Raw genomic sequence first — 21,476 nt, forward strand, 5'->3', positions numbered from 1 at the left:
TGTAATACGAGGACTTGTCGTCTATGGGCAGACTAGGAATGACCTAAAATTAGCTTGCACCTAACTAAGCACTCTACAGTATCACGTCACCGCAAAATACTTTTTTTTTTTACCATAAAATATCCATACAACCCACTGATGCCTATGTTTGGCTTTTTTTTTTCATAATGGTGAACCAAACAGGAATGTAGTGCTCCTAAATTTAGTATAGTTAAATTTCAGCTTAGTCCAAACAGATTGTATGAGGACAGTTACATCATTTCTAATCATGTATGAGATGTACTTTAAACTACTCAGTGCACAATACTGTACAACCCAGGCACTGTGCTTTGTGTAAATGATTAGCATTTGATGATGAAAATCGTCCCTGCTGTCACCATTGTTTTGTAAGTAGGACTGTATATAATATATAGCTAGCATATATACAATATTTGAAATCATTGTTATTTTATGAAATGTTCCGCTGATGTAAATAAAAAAAATAAAGTTTTTAAAAAACATATGTATACATTTTTTTTATTTCTGTTTCAAGGTCTGAATGGACATGAGGGCATTTTCTTATTCAAACCTGCCTTTAATAATACACTACCAGTCAAAAGTTTTTGAACACGAAGATTTTCAGTTTTTTAAAGAATGCTCTTCTACTCACCAACCCTGAGTAGATCCAAAGTACAGCAAAACGGTAAAATTTTAAAATATTTTTACATAATTACTCCAGTCACATGATCCTTCAGAAATCATTCTAATATTCTGATTTGCTGCTCAAAAAACATTTACTATTATTAAATTGAGAACAGCTGAGTATAATTTTTTCAGTTCCTTTGATGAACAGAAAGTTCAGAAGAGCAGCATTTTTCTAAAATTTAAATCTTTTTTTAGATCTATTTTTTTTTCGCCTTTATTGTGATAGGAAAGATCAGAATTGACAGGAAGTGAGGTGGAAAAGAGAGGGAGGATGGGATCCTCCCTCGATTTGGGATTTGAACACAGGACACTGGAGCGCAACAGCGCTGTACGACGGCGCACTGCCGAAATCTTTTGTAACATTATAAATCTCTTTATCATCACTTTTGATCAATTTAAAGCATCCTTGTTAAATAAAAGTATTAATTTCTAGAATTACTTTCCCAAAAAACAGTTTCATTACAATAGGCCAATGTAATCAAATGTTATTAGCATTTTCGTAAATTTCTTCATAACTTTTGGCCACAAGGTGGAACTGCCCCCAAACGTTTTGAGTACTGTCAGGGCATGGTGCCGAAGACATACCGAATTTCACGATACGCCAACGCGTTCGGAAAATATATTATTTTATTATAAAATTCAAAATGGCCAACATGGGAAAACTGGGTATGGTTCGACTCAGCATGCTCCTCCGAATCTAAAGAGATTTTTGGCCAAACCATTCAGATGTTATAAGCAAAAACAGCTATTTTTCATACCTCCTGACCACTAGATGGTGCTACACCAAAACTGTGCAGGTAGCCTCAGGTCATGGTTGTTATAACACACATCAAGTTTGGTCTTAATACATCAAACCGTTGTGGAGATACAGCTTCACATCCATTTTTGTGCGTATTTCGTCAAATTCGTTCAGGCGTTATTTAAGAACAGATCGAAAATGGTAATCAACTTGAATTCCATAACTTTTTGCCAGCATGGTCTGAAGATGATATGAGCCAATTCTGGTGAAAATCAGACAAAGCATCTAGGACGAATTCGAAAATGTAGGTTTTTCGAATTATCAAAAATAGCGCAAAAACTAAACTTTACGATTTTTACATTTTAATTTTCATTCAACTTGCCATGAGCCAAGGAATCAGAAGAATAAAGAATTTTCTTTCTAGGTTCAAAAGTTATTAGCATAAACATGAGTGAAACTTTGGACAAGTGGTGGCGCTACAGCGTTTGAGTTAGAGACACCAAATTTTCTGTGGTTAATGATTAAACTATCCTCCATCATTGTGCCAAATTTCATAACTTTCCCGCAAGTTGTTCTATGGGCTGCCATAGACTCAAAAGCCGAAGAAGAAATGGAAGAATAATAATAAGAACGCCAAAGGATACAATAAAAAATGTTTCTCTAACAGCAAATCAGCATATTATATTGATTTTGGAGTAATGATGCTAAAATTTAGCTTTGATCACAGAAATAAATTACATTTTAAAATAGATTTAAATAGAAAGCGGTTATTTTAAATAGTAAAAATATTTCAAAATTTTACTGTTTTTTCTGTACTTTGGATCAAATAAATGCAGGCTTAGTGAGCAGAAGAGACTTCTTCAAAAAACATTAAAAATCTTTCTGTTCAAAATCTTTTGACTGGTAGTGTAGTTTAAATACTTAAACACTTTTACACAAGACAGTTCATTATATATTTGCACATAAGGTAGACATTGTTTTGGCAGGATGTATTCTGATTAAACTCAACATGGGTGTTAATATTTGTTCTTATTTTAAAATACACACAGGAAGACATAAGTGCTTTCAGTAAGAGGAAAGACGGTAGTGCAAATAGTAGCAACCATTGCATTAACACTCGTGTTTAACACCACAACAAAAAAAGCATCCTGAGTTTTCTCAAATGGATCCTAATGAGTTCAGAATGATCTGAAGAGATGTACCATTACTGGTAATCAAGACTTGACTTATTCGCAATTTGAATTCTTGTTGAACCACTAGCAGCATTTAGAGAGTGAGTAAAGAGTATGTTGCATTTGCAATTGCAGGTTGCAGACGTTACCCAAGTACTGGTTAAGACTGTGACCACATTTACACGCAAAGTGATTTCTGGCTAGGATTAAAAAAAAACATTCACAGCAACTGGAATATTCCTGTATACATGTAGTTAGCATATGCATTTTTTTCTGCTATTCTCTGGTGGAAATACTGGGGATTTTAGTCATTCTGAATAGTAATGCTGACAACTCGGAGATATTTTAACGTTTGTCTAAATACTTCTTACTTTGTTCAAACATTGTTCATGCCTAACTACATACATTTAGACATGCACAGATATAAACAAACAGCTGACCTTACTAATGCAGTGTTTACTTGTCTCAAAATTATGATTAATATAAGCATAAGTCAGAATATTGCTTTAATAAGGTCATGGAAATCAGGTTACTGCAGACTAAAATTTTCATGTGCATGTAAACGTGGTCACTTGCAGCAATTACTATATAATAGAATTGAGTTATTTACACAACCGTAAATGAATGTGGGCATCAGAGATTGAGGAAGGAAAAGGCAGACACTTGCTCACTAGATGTGTGTGAGCTTGCAGTTCTCTCACAGCTTTTCTCAATTGCACAGTCTGTGCCTGTAGTGGCTTCTACACTTATATGGGCGTCTGACTCGACAGGAACAGGCTCGACCAAACACACAGGTTTGCTCTTGTTGACAAGCTCCATTCCACTGAAGAGTGAAAGTCTGGGTTGTTCTGAGATCTTAGCGGTTTCCGTGTTCCTGTGTTCCCCTTCTTCTTGTTGTCTTTTCATATGAGACGTAGATGCAGTGGCGTTACCCTGTAGGTTTTGTGTAGATGGGGTTTCTTCTGATGGGATAATAGAGGTTGCGTTTTCTCCTAGTTGTCCCGGAACAAAAGAGGTGGTTGTAGATTCAGAGGCCTGACCTGAAGGCAAAGAGCTGGTGGAGGTTGGACGTCCAACACGGTCACATTTGGAATTTGTGACACAACCAAGCAAGGCCTCAAACTGCCTTAAGAGCTAATTAAACAAAAGCAATTTGTTAGTCCTACATAACTACAAAGATAATAGCACTACACTAAAAAAAAAATTGATGTAGAAACTGTTTTTGCTAGTAATGTTTGCTCAGAAATTGCTAGTAATTTTCACACTTAGTCACAAAAAACCCATTGAATTAAGGGATTAGTTCACTTCCAGAATGATAAATTCATAATTTACTCACCCCATTGTCATCCAAGATGTTCATGTCTTTTCCTCAAGGTTTTTGAGGAAAACATTCCAGGATTTTTCTCAATTTAAAGGACTTCAATGCGAGCCAATGGGTTGAAGGTCCAAATTGTACTTTCAATGCAGCTTCAAATGACTCTACACGATCCAAGCCAAGAAAAATAGGGTCTTATCTTACGAGACAATCTTTCAAACAATCTTGTTTTGCAAGGGGTGTTTGACTTTTTTTTGCATATTTGCTTTGTAAACACTGGGTCGGTACTTCCGCATACATCATGCGTGACTTTCCAATGTGACTACGTAATGCGCCAAGATGAGCTAGTGCAAAACGAGCATTTGTGGTTAAATATATTTATTGGGCCCCACTGAAGTCCACTATATGGAGAAAAATCCTGGAATTTTTCCTCAAAAGTCTTCATTCAGGGTTCCCACACCTTGGTAAACTTAAAATTCAAGGACCTTTCAAGGACATTCCAGGTCCAACACCCTCAAATGCAAGACTTAATATGGGAGACATTTCAAGTGAGAGCAAGGTTACACCATGTTACATCACGTTTTAGCGGTTTCAGCCTATTTTTGCAATGTTTTACCATGTGTCAGTGAAACACTGAGGTAGTAGTAGTTTTGTGCGCACGTGAACGTTATGGCAATGTACAACACAAAGTACCTCACGTGGGAAACACAACGTAGCAGTGTGCAATATGACGACTTTTGATCGTGTCTTGCTATAAACATTTCAAATGCGTGCTGTTCTGACGTGCGCTTTTCCATAGCGCGTAAATCTGAAGTGCGTGCACACTAAAAGCTTAATTACTAAACTAAGTTATGTATGCGCTAATACTGTCAAAACACACAAGGTTTACATATAAACACAGCTGCTTATGTCTAAAGTGAAAGTAAACAATTGAGAGAAAAACAGATGCGTGCCTGTATATTACTTGTGTGCAGCTCTTAAAGCGACAGTACTTACATGCTGCCGCTTGTCATTAAAGGGATAGTTCACCCAAAAATTATAATTCTGTCATTATTTACTCACTTAAATGTTGACTCAAATGTTCTTTCTTGTGCTAAACACAAAATAAGATATTTTGAAGAATGTGGGTAGCTGGTCCCCTTTGAATTTAGTAATAGAAATGATCAAATAAATAATGTTCAACAGAAAAAGCAACTCATTCAGGTTTAAAACAACCTGAGAGTGAGTAAATGATGGTATAAACATGCTCTTGACTGTTTAACACAGTTGCTTTAATAAGAGTCAATGTAGGCTACAATTGATGTATACAGTGTATAAATATATAGTGTTTTAATTTTTACATTAGCTAATTCCATTTCTTGAATGCTATTGCTAAATACGCCTACTGTATCTGAAAAATAAAGCACTGTTTGTTTTATTTGTATTATGTTTATTTGTAATGTGTGTCTTTGTTCTTATTTTTTTAATAACAAAGTTAAAATAATGACAAAGATTTTTATATTCGCTTACTTTGGCCTGAATATCTGCCATTCTTTTTTATTTTATACTTTGTTACCTTGAAAGGCTTTGTTTTTAAAAAAAGGAAAATTAGTTTGGCTGTACTGCTCAGGCAACTTTCAAAATAGTAAAACCAAGATGACAAAGAATTGTGATAAAATCATGAAGCGTTATTTTTCTGAAAAAAATCATGATATGATATTTTTGCCTTATCGCCCACCCCTAACTTAACGTAACGCGTAAGTGCATGTAACTAACGTAAATCAAGCAAGCTTGTATTCATAGGCCACAAAGTGTTGGTGAAATAACACACAAGTGAACCGGAGGGAATAATATGGAATTTTTTCCAAGAAAACTTCTTGCACAAAATAAATTCAAGGACTTTCAAGGGCCTGTATCTATGTACTATATGCTTATTTTCAAAAACTAGGGCCTTGAAATTTTTTTTTGAGATTCACAAACTTTCAAGGATTTCAAGGACGCATGGGAACCCTGTTAATTTCTTTTCGAATGAAGAAAGAAAGACATGAATACCTTGGATGACATTGGGGGTAAGAATTCTTATTCTGGAAGTGAACTAATCATTTAAAGGTGATAATAAAATACATTTTATTTTGAAAAACTTTGGCCATTGTGTAGGGCAGCTGTTACCTTTGTTGCCTTGTTGGCGACAGGGCCTGCAGTTTCTTTGCTAAGTTGTGCGAGGCGTTTGTGTATTATATTATAAATATGGTCTAGAGAGAGGAAATCTGAAGACATCAGGCAGGCTAGAGCACACAACGCCCTCTGCAGGAAGGAAATACAAACTGGTTATGCTGGTTATGATATCAAAATAATAGCTCATACAAGTTAAAGTGATAGTCACCCAAAATGCATTTTTTGAATGCTCATCGACTGACACAGAAGAGAAGAAATTGTTGAATAAAGTTGTTATTTTCGCTTTTCTCTAATGCCACATGGACTATTTTAACAATGTCCTTACTACATTTCTGGGTCTTGAACGTGGTAGTTGTGTTACTTTCTATGCAGGGTCAGAAAGCTCTTGGATTTCATCAAAAATATCTTAATTTGCGTTCTGGGTTTGGTTTGGAACGACATGAGGCTGAATAATTAAGACAGAATTTTCATTTTGGGTGAACTATGTCTTTAAATAAAGATTTAGGATGAATAATATTCTAACAGAATAGGACACTTTACCATTTGGACGATTTGTGTGTGGTCCTGGAGTTTGCGAGACAGAAGTTCAACAACGACCTCACAGTTGAGAGTGGAGCATCTGAAAAAAAATAGACAATCAAGACAAAATTTTAGCAATGACACTGCATGCATTGACATTACATCCAAATAGTGTACTGTAGATGAATACTTGGCTGCACTGATGTCAAAATCATGCACATGTATCATAATGAATTATTTACTCTTTGATAAAATGCTGGCTCTCCTCTCTGGACAGGAAGACTTTGGAACCACTGGTCAGTCGGTTGATAAGTGCCGTCTCTTGACCACAATCCCCCAACTGAATGGCCTCCACACTAATTCAAATCAAGACAAATATCACAGAATTTTCATGTGAATCTCGCACAACTTCAAAAGAATCAAATTTTGATTTGTGAAATTTAAAATCTCATTCTCCTTTCTTTAAAGAAATTAATTTTTATTTAAAAAGGATGCAATAAATTGATTAAAAGTAACAGTAAAGACATCTATAATTTTTTCTAATAAATGCTGTTCTTTTACATAATAATAATATAATAATTATTTATTTAATAATAAATGTTTCTTGAGCACCAAATCAACACATTGCACGATTTCTGAAGGATCATGTGACACTGAAGACTGGAGTAATGGCTGCTGAAAATTCAGCTTTGCATCACGTGAATAATGTAAATTATAGTAAATTAAAATATTTGGAGAGCATAAGACACTTTTTTCAAAACATTTAAAAAATGCCCAAGTATAACACATATAACTACAGTAATATCTGTTATATGGTAAAATTTGTTGTATACTGCCTATAATGTTTGCTGATTTATTTTTATATATATATAAAAAAATTAAAACTTTATACACAAAACTTTTTACTGTAATACAGTTATAAATTACCGCTTTACAGTAATGATAATCTGATGTTCACTAAGAATGAGAAATGACAAAAAAAAAACAAACATGCAAAATTCATTATGATAAAGAAAGTTTATACTTAATTTCACTGTCATAATTTAACGGTCTTAAAATAAGCCTATGTAATATAAAAAAAATAAAATCAAAAAATAAAACATAATACATACCCACCACACACATACATATATTACACATACTGTATATATAATATATATATATATATATATATATTATGTAAAATCTTTCTAAATACACATTCAAAATAGATTTTATTTTTTATTTCTTGTGATTTTGTAGCAAAATATGACAAATGACATTGGATGCCGTTGTTTTAATACTGGAAATGCCAGCATTAAAATTTCCCCTTAGCTATGCAATGACCTGGTGTTAATAACCTCAAACACTTGAGAAAGCAATGTGTGCTGACCTCCATCAAGGACAAAAGGCCTGTAGCAGTCTGTCCCTTACCGCTCCAATAGGTCACCGCTTTCCCGACTCGCCCCGGAGTGGCTGCCCGAGCCGCCCGACTTACTGCTTCCTCCCAATGAGGTCTGGCTGGCTTCCGCAGTCTCCTGGGATGAGTTGTGGGAGGAGCTGTGCCCACTGTCCGTTTCCTCCCAGCCTCCACCAGCCTGCCCTGGGCACCTGTGAGACGCTGCAAGGAGGCGAAATAGTCATTTCTTTGACATTCTTAACATGCACTTGACCTGCTTTTAAAATCGGCACATGGCTCACCTCTATGGCCGTGGGATTGGGTGTTGTAGGCACATGCTGGCACTGCCATCTCCACAGTAGCAGAGGGCGCCACCACAGCGTGGTAGTGGTTGTCATGGAGACGGATGCCAGGATGCTCCGTTGGAGGAAGGACAGCGCTGGCAACCACTTCGGCAGCTTTCTGAATCTTGTCCAACAGAGTCCCTCCACCTGAACGAGTGAGGTAAACATAAGACAGGACAACTTCCAATTGTAAATATTAGCTGAGCTCAGAAGTAGGATGAATGATATTAAATGTCTGTTTCTTACTGGACTCTTTCCTTCCTGGGCTGTATCCGAACCCCTGCATACCAGACCTGAGTGACTCTGAGCCCATTCCTGCAAACAAAAACCTTGGTATATATCATACACATACTGTTAACTTATATTAAAACAAGCTAAATAGAGACATTCAAAAACACAAATCCTGGTTCACTCACCCACAGATTGTGTCACTGTTTTGTTTGGAGACAGTCCAGAATCTGGAGACATGGTATCGTTAAAGAGCAGGCTAGCCAGCTCCTGTAAAAACAAACAGTGGCTCAATTCAGATGAACGAAGGTCTTACGGGTTTGGAACGACAACGAGGGTGAGTAATTAATGACAGAATTTAAATTTTTGGGTGAACTCTCCATTTAATTGATTAATGACATAGATCTTTGCACACAGATAGACAATTTTACCTGAGCTGAGCTTCTGACTTTCTGAAAGAGAGCATTTCCATGGATGGGGTCTGGGGGACCACTGTAGGCTAAAAAAAAATACATTTATTTATTTTTTTTTTAAAAGCAGCCTCTTATGCTTAACAAGGAAGCATTTACTTGATAAAAAATAGAGTAAAATAGTAATGCTCTGAAATAATATTACGATTTAACTTAACTATGTTCTGTTTTACTATATTTAAAATGAAATTTATTCCTGCAATGGCAAAGCTTAATTTTTTTAGCATCATTACTCCAGTCTTAAGTGTCACATGATCCTTCAGAAATCATTCTAATATGCTGATTTTGTGCTCAAGACGCATAGGTCTTTGCAAACTTTTATCACAATATAAATTATTGCTTTGCCATTAAATGATTTCCCAGTTTGGCTGGCATCATCAATCCATCCCATTTTTCACATCATACAGAGACCACTTTCCAATCCAATCAACAATCCAATCAATTCCCGTGGCTGAAACCAAGTCACACCCTACATTTTTATTTTTTTATCTTATTGAATAGCCTGTTTCATCTTGACTGTAAGAGTTCAATCGTTACCAATGCTCTGGTTTAATTGATTAAAACGTTATAGTTTTAAGTGCGTACACCGACTCTTTAGAATCAGTTAAAGGTTTAGTTCACCCAAAAATTAAAGTTCTGTCATGAATTACTCACCCTCATGTCGTTCCAAACACATAAGACCTTCGTTCATCTTAGGAACACAAATTAAGATATTTTTGATGAAATCCAAGAGCTTTTTTACATGCATAGACAGCAACGTAACTACCACGTTCAAGGCCCAGAAAGGTAGTAAGGACATCAGTAAAATGGTCCATGTGACATCAGTGGTACAACTGTAATTTTATGAAGCTACGAGAATACTTTTTGTGCGCAAAGAAAACAAAAATAACGACTTCAACATTTCTTTTCCTCTGCATCACCCTAGCACCATTATGGAGAGTACCACGACATACGCGTACTGTCCTCTGCTCATAAACATGGCACAGCATCAGTTAATTTCTTATGCAAACAAAAAGTAGCTTCATAAAATTACAGTTGAACCACTGATGTCACATGGACTATTTTGTCGATGTTCTTGATAGCTTTCTGTAGGACCCTTGCTGTCTATGGAGAATCAGAGAGCTCTCGGATTTCATCAAAAATATCTTAATTTGTGTTCCTGAAGATAAACAAAAGTCTTACTTGTTCGAAACGACATGAGGGTGAGTGCTTAATGACTGAATTTTCATTTTTGGGTGAACTATCCCTTTAATATGACCTCCTTTAAAAAATGCTACAGCTTTTGTTTTGAATTTGTTAGACTGCTTACCAATAACTTCTTGTATAAATGTAGCATTCCGCCGTAGCTCTGTGAGGAAGTGAGGTGGTCCATGGCCACATAGATGCAAGAGAATCTTCAGGACCTTGGACAGGGTTAAAAAGCATAATAAACACAACTACAGCCAAAATTGAAAAAAGATCAAAAACACTGAACTGAGAAGAGTTTGAATCTACAACCTTTTGGTTTCCAGCCCAGAGGCAACGCACCAAATCTTACCTTAAGTTTGACATGGCAGGACTCCACCTGTAGTCTCTCCAAGAGGTACTCAAGAAGACACTGGCAGCAACCCACTGACTCATGGGAAATTTCTTAAATATCATGAAGTTAAGGTCCACTGATGACACAGCATTCATTATTCTGTCCTGTTCTCTTATGTAATGGCAAATAAAGGATACTGCCGATTTCCTCAAAGAGATAGCCGGGACAGGGCGATTCGTCATCTGATGTTGCTCGCATAAGTGTTGGCACCTGAGGCACAAAAAGAAGAGGTGAGCAAATTTGTCTTCCAAAGAGTCATTATAGTACAGTGCTATTATAATCTAAATTTACTTACAAAGTAAGTGCTATGGCACAATGATTGTAATACCATGGTACATTTATATATATTATGGCACTAAATGTAACATGGTATTTATATGACACTCCAGGGTACTTAAAAATAGACCATAGGTACTCATGTTATGGTACATGTCAAAAAGACAATGGTGGTGTATTTTCAAAACAACAAGGTAGTACCAAGATAATTCTGGTTGTATTTTTCCACTGTCAGTAAACAGAAATATCAATCATATGCAGAGATAAACTGCCTGTTTATCTATTTATCCACTGCTAACGCCACATATCCAACAAACAACGTAGAAAATCTGGTTTGGCGTCAAAGATAGCTGAAATGACGTTATTATCCAAGCTTCGCGGATACGTACTTTTTGTAGGAAAACCAACCGTTCCAATAACGAAGCCATGGTGAAGAAATCTGTGTTTTTTCGCTTGTCTGTGTACCATTGCTCACAGGGCGGGTGACAGTGCAGGTCCTGCCTGCCCAAGAACGTCTTCACAAACCACACGGACATCAGTTTAGCTCGCCCACTCCGGTTTGACGTAGCGATGCCCGCGTGTGAGTCGAATCCTTTAGGTGAATCAGTTGAACCGATTCCTTCACAAATTACTTACCGAAGCGATCGGTTCAAACGAATCGATTCGCGAAAATGAACTTGGTTCTAAAGAACACGTGATTGAATGCGGAAGTTAACCTTTAGTGGATTTCTCGAAATCCTAAATGTCTTTGAAATCAACTCCAGTTACCACTGGCTCTCCACAAAACTAGGAAACTACAGCAGAAAGAAAACAACCAATCATAAAGAAGTGCATATGTTTCTGGTTTCAGAATAACGCTGTGATTGGCCAGTTATTCGTCAATGGGAGGTTTACACACGTTATCTCAGAGGTCACAAGCATGGCGCTGTCCGTGTTGATAATGCACACTATGAGCCGGCTCAGTGATTTTTAAATGAACGTTTGGATTATTAACAGATTTCGACCCACCGAATTAGTGTTTTTCTGCTAAATAAAGGTATTACTGTAGTATATTTTGAAGAATGTCCAGTTCAAATGTTTGGACTCGCAGCAGAGCGAGAATGAGACTCTTTCCAGAGCTGTTGGCTCAGTGTTCAGGAGAGGTACACGTTCATTCAGTATATATTGTTGTACATATGATGCATTATATTATGCATTTATCAGTTTGTTGTTGTTTGTACATTGGTCTGTTTTTCTGTTATTATATTATTAGGCAGCTGCTTATGGTAAATGTGTGTCCTCCACAACCACTGGCAAACAGGAGCTGACCAAAAACATGTGTGTCAAAGAATTTGAAGCACTGAAAAGCTGCTTTCAATCAGCTGTGAGTGTTTTTTGTAATTATGCAGCACACAGACAAGTATTTTTTAAAATGTAACCCATTTGCACAAACCGCGACATGTCAAATCACAAAAAAAAAAAAAAAAAATTAGATTATAAATTATTGTATGGTTTAACTGTGAATCAATTACACATCTGATATTAATGTTTCTAAATATCTTTTGGAAAGAATTTTTTAATATGACATTTTATGTATATACACAGCACAATCAATAGTTTTTGAACACTAACATTTTTAATGTTTTTTAAAGGAGTCTCTCGCTCACCAAGCCTGCATTTATTTGATCCAAAATACAGCAAAAAAATGTAATATTTTTATTTTAGTAATATTTAATATTTTTACTATTTATAATAACTGCTTTCTCTCTGAATATATTTTAAAATGTAATTTATTCCTGTGATCAAACCTAAAATTTCAGCATCATTACTCCTTTAAATCGATCAAAAGTGATGATAAAGACTTTTATAATCTTATGAAAGATTTCTGTTTTAAATGCTGTTATTCTGAACTTTATATTCATCAATAAAAAAACTGAAAAGCAGCTACTCAGCTGTTTTCAGCATAATAATAATAATAAATGTTTTTTGAGCAGCAAATTGTAAAAAGAATATTAGAGTGATTTCTGAAGGATCGTGGTTGAAGTAATAAATTACATTTTAAAATATATGCAAATAGAAAACAGAATAAATAGTAAAAATATTTCAAAATTTTACTGTTTTGCTGTATTTTGGATCAAATAAATGCAGGCTTGGTGAGCAGAAAAGAAAAATTTTGCTGTTCAAAAACTTTTGACTGGTAGTGTATTTTTCTGGCCTTTCCTAACTAATTGTTTTATATTTGCAGGCAAAAAAGGGAGTAAAGTGAAGAACATCATGAATAAATATCATGTTAATCTTGACAGTGTTGGAAATCATTATAACTAGCTTGTGAATCATTTCTGCAGATGAATATCTTTTATGTTTTTTTAATAGTAGCTCTTCTCTCTCTCTCTGTAAATATACGTAAATATATAATAATGTGTTTCAAATAATTATATTGTGCATAAAGCCACAATAAAGTGTCTTTTTGTAAAAAGTGAAATCATAATTCTCTCCCTTTGTTCAGACATAACTTTAGACATTAACGATGTAATATATAGACGCAGTTTGGACTGAATTATATCACCATCTGCATCATTACTTTGCTGTTTCCACATATCAATATATCAGAATTGGGATAAAAGAGACAGACTAATGATAACCAGACATTCTGTGTTGTTTGGAGTGTGTAATTGATGAGAGAGCGGCAAAATGAGAAATGAGATATGAGGTGTTACGTGATGGGTGGTCATTATCACACCCTTGACCGCCGATTGCAGATCAGCGCTCGAGTCAGGCTCCAAATTTGGCCTCGGCTCCTGAAATCGAGGATGGCGGTTTTAGGGGTTTTGTTTCCAATCAAACAAAAGCAGGCTGAAACATGAAAGGCCAGCTGATTAATGTGTATCCGTGGGGCGTATGTCACTGGCACCACAAAAGATTATGGGCTCTTAGTCATCTCGTATGGAATGTAAAGTCATGCCACTGTTAAATACACCCTTCCTGCACAACCTGCACCCTCATTAGCCACATGTTAATTGATAAAAGGGCCGTAAAGGCAGCCACTAATGAGTGCGGATCAACAAACAATTCAACCAGCCAATTAGAGGAACGAAGCACAGCGGTATAAAAATTTCCGGCAAAGCAATAACCTGTATTTCTATACAAAAAGACATGCTACAGGTTATGCTTCAGCTTAGTCACAATCACTGTTTGCGGCCTTCTTTCATATGGGCTTCATTCGCACTTTTTTCAGTGCACTACAAGGTGTTAATTGAAAAAGAATGGTCTTGTGGAAATGGCTGTGTTTGGTCCAAATTGGCTATAAAATCTAATGGTTTAGGAGAACTTGTCTTGACGTTAAAAAGGGTTACGCAGATGATCAGTTCTGTGCACAATGAGCATTAAATTTGCAAATAGTGCCTCAGTGTCTTTTATTATGCCAATACAATACATAGCACATCCACCAGTGATTTTTAAATGTTTTAAATGTCTAATTCCTGTTAGTCATCATACATGCTATATTTATGACCTCATTAATTGAGAGACTAAATAGGATAGTTGTACTTTAAAAAATGAATCGGAGTTCAGGATTATTTAAGTGAGCTGCAAAAAAGCTTGAAATATTTCTAAAAAAGGTGACATTTTAAAAAGAAATATAAAACATATCTCACTATTTATCCACCTTTTTCTTCCCGTAAGAGTAGGTGTGGCCATTTGTAAGTTTTATGGGCCCGGCTTCCTGTCTCATCAGCACCCAGCTATTTTTAGATGTACAAACAGCTTGTTTTGCTGCTTGATATTGCAAATTGGTGTGTCTTACCTTATTGTAATTTATTATCTTAATTATGAGCACACTGGTTTGCAGTTCTTCTCTTTATTTCCTTATAGCGGCTAATAAACCGTAAGTCTCATCCATAGGCTTATTTCTGCGTTACATTTTAATCTAAAACCCTGAACTAGAAGAAAAATGATAATGGACTTAGGGGTGTGCGATATATATTAAAATATATTGAGAATTCCCTCAGAATTCAAGAAATACAAGCAAAAATGCCCCCAGTATGAATTTTATGTTTTTTATGTTCAGTGTTGGGCATGTTACTTTAGAAAAGTAATTAGTTATAGTTACTAGTTACTTCTCATAAATAGTAACTGAGTTAGTAACTGAGTTACTGCATTATAAAAGTAGCTAATTACCAGGGAAAGTAACTGTTACTTTTTTAAAAAATGTTCAAATATGTCAAATAAAGTAGAGGCCCCCAATATTAAATATGGTAAATGAATAAAACATTATACACTAATCTACACTATTTTATTGTTGCTGTGGAACAATGTGAGAGACACCTTCCAGGGGCTAAATATCACGCTATTGGGGTCGCTTCAACCCGCAGACATGAAAAACATCCTGCAGCAACACTGTTAAACCATCTGGGGTTGAAGACCACATCGGTGCGGTCTGTCTTGTTTTTTACTTGATGACCGCAAAAAGAACTAAAAAATTCCGTAATTTTTGATCCTACAGATAAGAATTAGCAATCGATTAAAACTGCAAAGGGTCTACTTTTATTTGTGTATAGTCATAACAAACAATGTGCTTTTGTAAAATAAAGAAAATAAAACGGATCGCTCTTTGCCGTCTCTGTCTGATCTGTATGATACCAATGCAAGTTACAGTACATGTAGATAAACGCCAACATCATTTCCGTAAACAACAATGATCAAGTTCATCTCGGCTACTTTTTGTTTCAGGAAGAAGACGCACTGAGAGGAATAAGGCAGAATTTACTTCAGAAGAACGCAACGAGCTGCGATACACAGCTATTTTGTCAACAGAAATAGTTTCAAACAAAGACAATTCCAAACAGCAGAACTGTTTTGCATCTCTGAGCAAAATGATGGTGTTTCATTACTGAATCAATCAGCTGTTTGAACAAATGAGTTGAATGAATGACTCAATGACTCACTCATGCAGTGACTTGCCGCAATCTACTGGCGATTTTAGGTTTATATTTAAATATACACCATATTCTTCAACACGGAAGTAAACCTATGGGCAAGACTTCCAAGGTGCAGTAAATGATAAAACTGTTTGCACTACAAACCAGTGTGTTTATAATTAAAATAACACATTAAAAGACACAATTTGTTATATCAAGCAGCAAAACGAGATGTTTTGTGCAGCTAAAAATAGCTGGATGTGGATGAGCCCAGAAGCAAAACCCATAATGGCTGCGCCCATGCACTCTGGAAAAATATAAGGTGGAGATTTTCCTCTGTAACATTTCAAATATCAGTACTATCTGAATTTACTGCTCAAATGTAAGAATTTGACACAAAAGATGATGCATACATTTCATAATTTCATCAAAAATTGCTTTTATAAAGGCTAAAATACCCATAAAAGGAAAAAGTCAATTTAAACTTGAAAGTTAATTTCTATTACTCCTGCAAAATAACCATCTTGCAGAGTATGAAGAAAATCAAAAGCTAAAAAATTAGGAGCAGTCCTAAACCTGGAAAGGTACCAGCACAATAGCACACTCAGCAAAATATGTCTAATTATCGTTTTCAACAAAATTCCAGAAAATATCGAGTTATCATTTTTTTGTCATTATCGCAAACCCCTAATGGACATACCATTAAAGGACAAACAGAAGAAATATGATACAAGCAACACAAAGAATATTTCACAAAGAGCTGCTGTTACATAAATAAGTTTATTCATTTATCCCAATTAAAGAACAAAATAAAATGGTTTGGGTCAAAGAGTCATCAACCTCTGAAATCATGTAACTTGAGATATTTTTTAAAGATCTACACATCATCTGGTAACTGTATATGGATAAGTGAGCAGTGTTACTGCCCACTAAGGCAGACAGCATTCCATCAATCTCTTATGACTTCAAACCATATCTCTATGTTCTTTCAAAATGGCAAAAACATCCCCAAAAGTGAAATCGAGAATATAGTCTATTACCCTGACTGGTTTAACCAGCAAGGCATAGAAAATGCAGAGAGGGGACAAAAAAGGCAATCCACACACAGTGTGGGTGTAACAGACTTCATACACATCACTGCAAAACACAAACCCCATAAGGCACCGACAAGAATCACATTTTGTGATTGGCAAGAAGCAAAAATATGGAATGTACAAGAGAAAAGAAATGTAACCCTGAAAACAAACCCACTGCACAGTGGAAACAAAGGAACTGACTGTGGGAAACATAAATGGTATGGTCAACACTAAATCTGGAATTTATGTATATCTGAGGTCCAAAGTTTACCCCCCGCCCCCTTCAGAATCTGTAAAATGTTATTTTACCAAAATAAGAGGGATCATACAAAATGCATGTTATTGTTTATTTAGTACTGACCTGAATAAGATATTTCACATAAAAGATGTTTACATATAGTCCACAAGAGAAAATAATAGTTGAATTTATAAAAATGAGGCAAAAATTGCCTGCTGTTCTTTAGAAAAATCCCACAATTTTTTTGGTTTTCCAGCATTTTATGTATTTGAACCCTTTCAAACAATGACTATGATTTTGAGATCCATCTTTTCACACTGAGGACAATGAGGAAAAACAATATCGGTGGGTGAAAACTTTTGAACAGAATGGAGATGTGTACATTTTTAATGCATGGTTTTTGCTTCTGGAGAATCAGTGAGCATTTGTAAACATCTTTTATGTGAAATATCTTATTCAGGTTAATACCAAATAAACAATAACATGCATTTTGTATGATCCCTCTTATTTTGGTAAAATAACTAACATTTTGCAGATTCTGAAAGGGGGTGTAAACTTTTGACATCAACTGTAAGGTCCAATTTCAGATCAACCTCAAAAAATGAGAGCTGAACACTTTCACAAAGTGATAAACAATTAAACACACTGAAACAAACAGAAAACAAAATCCACCTAGCAAATTATCAAAAAAAGGAACATAAATGATTCAAATATGTATAGTTATAACAGTTAACTATACAGCTAGCTTTTAAAAATATATTTTTTCTCCTTCAAAGACATGAATTTGATTGCATTTAAAAATAAAACAAAGACTTTCATCAAAACCATTAAGGAAGTATTTGAACTCCCAAGACTTATACCACTACAGTAAGCTGGAAAAACAAAGATGTCTTAATGGAGAATGACCACGGTTTCAGATAAGAACATGTCACTATTCTAGCAACCAGACGGACCATTGAACATGTTGGCCAAGGTAACATTAACACTCCATTTTCATTATACACGATAGCAGATTGAAAACACTTTGGTGCAATAAATGGTCCACCAGTTCCTAGGAAAGAAAATGAAGCTTCTAGAAGAAGGTAAAAGTTGCATTTTTTTAAAACCGCATCTCATATTAATCCGGCCTCTATTTTTATTCACAGAAGATAAAACCTCAATAAGGAAGCATGCAATAGTGACATTACATTTTAGAACTTGCTGTACAATTTAGGATAACAGCCACAAGGGGGTACACTTGTGCCGTTTTCTTATGCGATGGTCCAAAACACAATATTCTGAAATGCCCTGTGTGCCCATCAAAGCTTGTTTTTAATGTGATGCCCGCTCAGTTTATTACAGCAGACATTTCGTTTATTGCACCAGATTCAGCAAAATCTCACACAAAACAATAATGGAAGCTCATAAGGGACTGTGGGTTCAGTGTTCCCACTGGAGAACTAAAGGATCAAATCAAAGTGCCCACTGTCATCATGAACCCAAAATGAATGTTGTGTCTTTTAAAACGAGGAGGATAGCGATTCTTCTCACTGCCAGATCACATAGTTTTTGAGTGTGCATTTCTGCAGGTCCGTTTGAGAGGTTTCAGAGGTTGTAACTCCAGAGCAACCTATTTTACTCTTCATTCTCCTGGCTTTGAAACGTCTGTTTAAGCTGGCGTGTTTGAATCAGAGATCCCGCCAGGAGTTGGCCCTTTAAGTCTAAACCTCCTACGTCCCGCAGAACATCCAGGTCAGCGCCGCCTCCGCCCTCAGGGTCCACAGCTCTACGTCTCCTCTTAAGGTCCATCCCTCCATCCTCTCTGCTCCTCTTTTCCACTTTCACCTCCACTTCTGGTGGAGCTACATTCTCCTTCAAGTCCCTGCCTCCTTTCTGTTTAGGCAAGGGCAAGATTCCTTCTTTGGGGGCATCATTATCCTTCTTTGCATCAATGACTTGCTGTAGTTTCTCTAGTCGTTCTTTGTGCTCGAGTATCCTTTTCTCTTTCTCGGCACGCTCCATGATCTCTTTATCAGTCTTCTCTCGTTCCAGTTTCAAAGTCTCATCCTCAAGACTTTCCTTGCCCTGCTGCACAAATCGCGCATCGATGACCTGCTGCATCTGGTCTAGCCGCTCCTTGTGGTCCATCAATCTCTTCTCCTTCTCGGCACGCTCCATGATCTCTTTATCAGTCTTCTCTCTTTCAAGTTTCAACCTCTCCGCTTCGAGCCTTTCCTTCTCTAGCTGTTCCTTTTGCTGCCGCACGTGTTCTAGCTCCTGCTCACGTGCCAGTTCCTCTCGTCTTTCTCGTTCCTTCCGCTCCTTCTCGACACGGGCCTGCACCTCTTTCTCGATTCTTTCCTTCTCCAACTTTTCTTTCTCTATTCTCTCCTTTTCGGCTTCCAGTTGGGCAAGTTTCTGCCGCACTCTCTCCTCTTCTTCTGCAAGAGCGTCGGGATTGATTTTGGCTGGTTCTGGTTCTCGTTGACGCAGAGGAACACCTCGGGCACCCACCTCTGGAGGTAGTGCTCCATCGTGGCCTGCTTGGTTTTTCAGCTCCAGCTCCTCCTTCTTAGGAACATTAACACCACCTTCTTGCACTGCTTCAGGGACATTGTTGGGAAGGCCAACTTCTACGTGAGCTTCTTTGGCTTCTGGTTCTTCAGGCCTTGCGACAACTGGAGCTACATGCACCGGCTCTCCCTGGGGTTGCTGGAATTGGTCTGGAGCGACAACGGCAACTTTAGGCTTCACTGCCCCTTCCATCCCCTCGACCTGACTCTGCACGACATTCTCCTCCTTAACTGCACCCTCTCCTAAAAAAGACATGATGTGTTTCATTACTGCACTGCATGCAAGATCACATCAGCAGGAAGCATCAACACAGGTAACACTAATGGTTAACTGAATCATTCTTTTTATTTTTCACCACACGACCACAAAAACTTTTTTCATCTAGACAAGTTCACTGACTTTCAGACTCACCTGCTGCTGCCTTTGGTTCAGCTTCTCCTTCTTTTACTTGATTGACCTCCTCATTCACTTCTAAGTGTTTCTCCTCATGGTCCACATGTCTTTTCTGCTGTTCTACTGGCTTTGGCTCTTCATCTCCCTCCTTAATTTGGTGCATCTCCTTGTGTTGTTCCTCAATTACAGCCAGGAGTTTTTCCTGTTGGTCCAGAAGCCTTTTCTGCTGTTCCTGCTGCTCCTTAATTACCTGGAGCAGGACAGCGTGGTCCAACTGACCCTCTGAGGATCAGCCAGGCAGAAAGGAGAAAGAGAAGTTACAATGAATATACTGGAATTAAAGTTCACTCAAAAATGAAAATTCTGTCATTAATTACTCACCCTCATGTCGCTTCAAACTTGTAAGACCTTACAGAAAAATTGTAATATTTTTGATGAAATCCAAGTGCTATCTGACCCTGCATAGACAGCAACGCAACTACCATGGTCAAGGCCCAGAAAGGTAGTAAGGACATTTTTAAAATAGTCCATGTGACATCAGTGGTTCAACCGTAATGTTATGAAGCTACAAGAATAATTTTAGTGTGCAAAGACAGTTGTTGAATATCGAGTTTATTCAACAATTTCTTCTTGGATTTCATCAAAATATCTTAACTTGTGTTCTGTAAATGAACGAAGGTCTTACGGGTTTGGAACGACATGAGGGTGAGTAATTAATGACAGAATTTTCATTTTGGAGTGAGTTATCTTTTTAACTGTGGTCAAACATGTTAGCCTGATTGTTTATCAAATTAAGAAGCATAATTAAAAAAAAATGACAAAACGAAAAACTAGATTTCCCACTTTCCCACTATTTGTTAAGATATTTCAGAACCGTTCTAGAGCACTGTCAAGTTTTTTTGGTGGTATCTAGGATGTTTCTATGCGGTTAGTAAGCATTGCTAGCTGTTGGCTAGGAGATTGTTATGTTACTCTGTGTAATTTGTAGGGCTGCCCTCAACTAAAGATTTTTCTGGTCGACTAGTAGTTGTTCATTTTAAGCTTTTTTCGACTATTAGTTGCATGTTTATTAACAAACCATATAAATCATAATAATGAGCCTTTAATTGCCTAAAGCGCACGCAAAAAATAAAATAATAAAATAAATAAACGCTAAAGCGCACGCGAAAAAAGCTTGCCATAGCCAAGCGGCAACCTCCCGGTCCCCATCTTGAAGCCAACACGGAAGTGACTAAAATTGCAGTTCATCGACTGGCCGCTAGAGACTGTCTGCAAAAGGGAGTCAATCCCTCCATTGCAAAAAAGGCCCAACAAAGGTTGTACTTCCTTCGACAGCTGAAGAAGTTCAACCTGCCACAGGAGCTGCTGAAATAGTTCTACTCAGCCGTCATCGAATCTGTTCTTTGCACATCAATAACTGTCTGGTTTGGCTCAGCTACAAAATCAGACACCAGAAGATTACA

At 36.7% G+C, this 21,476-nt stretch overlaps 3 protein-coding genes across 6 annotated transcripts in view; 1 reads left to right on the forward strand and 2 right to left on the reverse strand.

Moving 5' to 3' along the window:
• Positions 1–493: 493 nt before the first annotated feature.
• tepsin (TEPSIN adaptor related protein complex 4 accessory protein) lies at positions 494–11,397 on the reverse strand. The gene is made up of 13 exons (XM_051123990.1): positions 11,248–11,397; positions 10,720–10,792; positions 10,541–10,632; positions 10,313–10,406; positions 8,965–9,032; positions 8,722–8,803; positions 8,552–8,620; positions 8,264–8,452; positions 7,997–8,183; positions 6,826–6,939; positions 6,605–6,683; positions 6,059–6,193; positions 494–3,729 (listed from the first exon to the last, which is right to left on the reverse strand). The coding sequence occupies exons 1-13, from the start codon at positions 11,392–11,394 to the stop codon at positions 3,229–3,231; spliced, it is 1,830 nt and encodes a 609-aa protein (XP_050979947.1). The 5' UTR covers positions 11,395–11,397; the 3' UTR covers positions 494–3,228.
• Positions 11,398–11,590: 193 nt separating this feature from the next.
• ndufaf8 (NADH:ubiquinone oxidoreductase complex assembly factor 8) lies at positions 11,591–13,319 on the forward strand. Its single transcript, XM_051124002.1, has 3 exons — positions 11,591–12,000; positions 12,111–12,221; positions 13,083–13,319. The coding sequence occupies exons 1-3, from the start codon at positions 11,920–11,922 to the stop codon at positions 13,101–13,103; spliced, it is 213 nt and encodes a 70-aa protein (XP_050979959.1). The 5' UTR covers positions 11,591–11,919; the 3' UTR covers positions 13,104–13,319.
• A 3,287-nt stretch (positions 13,320–16,606) lies between these two features.
• Positions 16,607–21,476, reverse strand: part of slc38a10 (solute carrier family 38 member 10) — a 34,773-nt gene continuing 29,903 nt past the window's right edge. For all 4 annotated transcript variants that reach the window (XM_051123985.1, XM_051123983.1, XM_051123984.1 and 1 more), the window contains 2 exons: positions 20,032–20,295; positions 16,607–19,862 (listed from right to left, as the gene is read on the reverse strand). In XM_051123985.1, coding sequence (XP_050979942.1) covers positions 18,682–19,862; positions 20,032–20,295 — 1,445 coding nt within the window. In that variant the 3' untranslated portion in view covers positions 16,607–18,681. The remainder of the gene's footprint in view (positions 19,863–20,031; positions 20,296–21,476) is intronic.

Source organism: Labeo rohita, chromosome 12, assembly GCF_022985175.1.
Source record: "Labeo rohita strain BAU-BD-2019 chromosome 12, IGBB_LRoh.1.0, whole genome shotgun sequence".
NCBI classification, from domain to species: domain Eukaryota; kingdom Metazoa; phylum Chordata; class Actinopteri; order Cypriniformes; family Cyprinidae; genus Labeo; species Labeo rohita.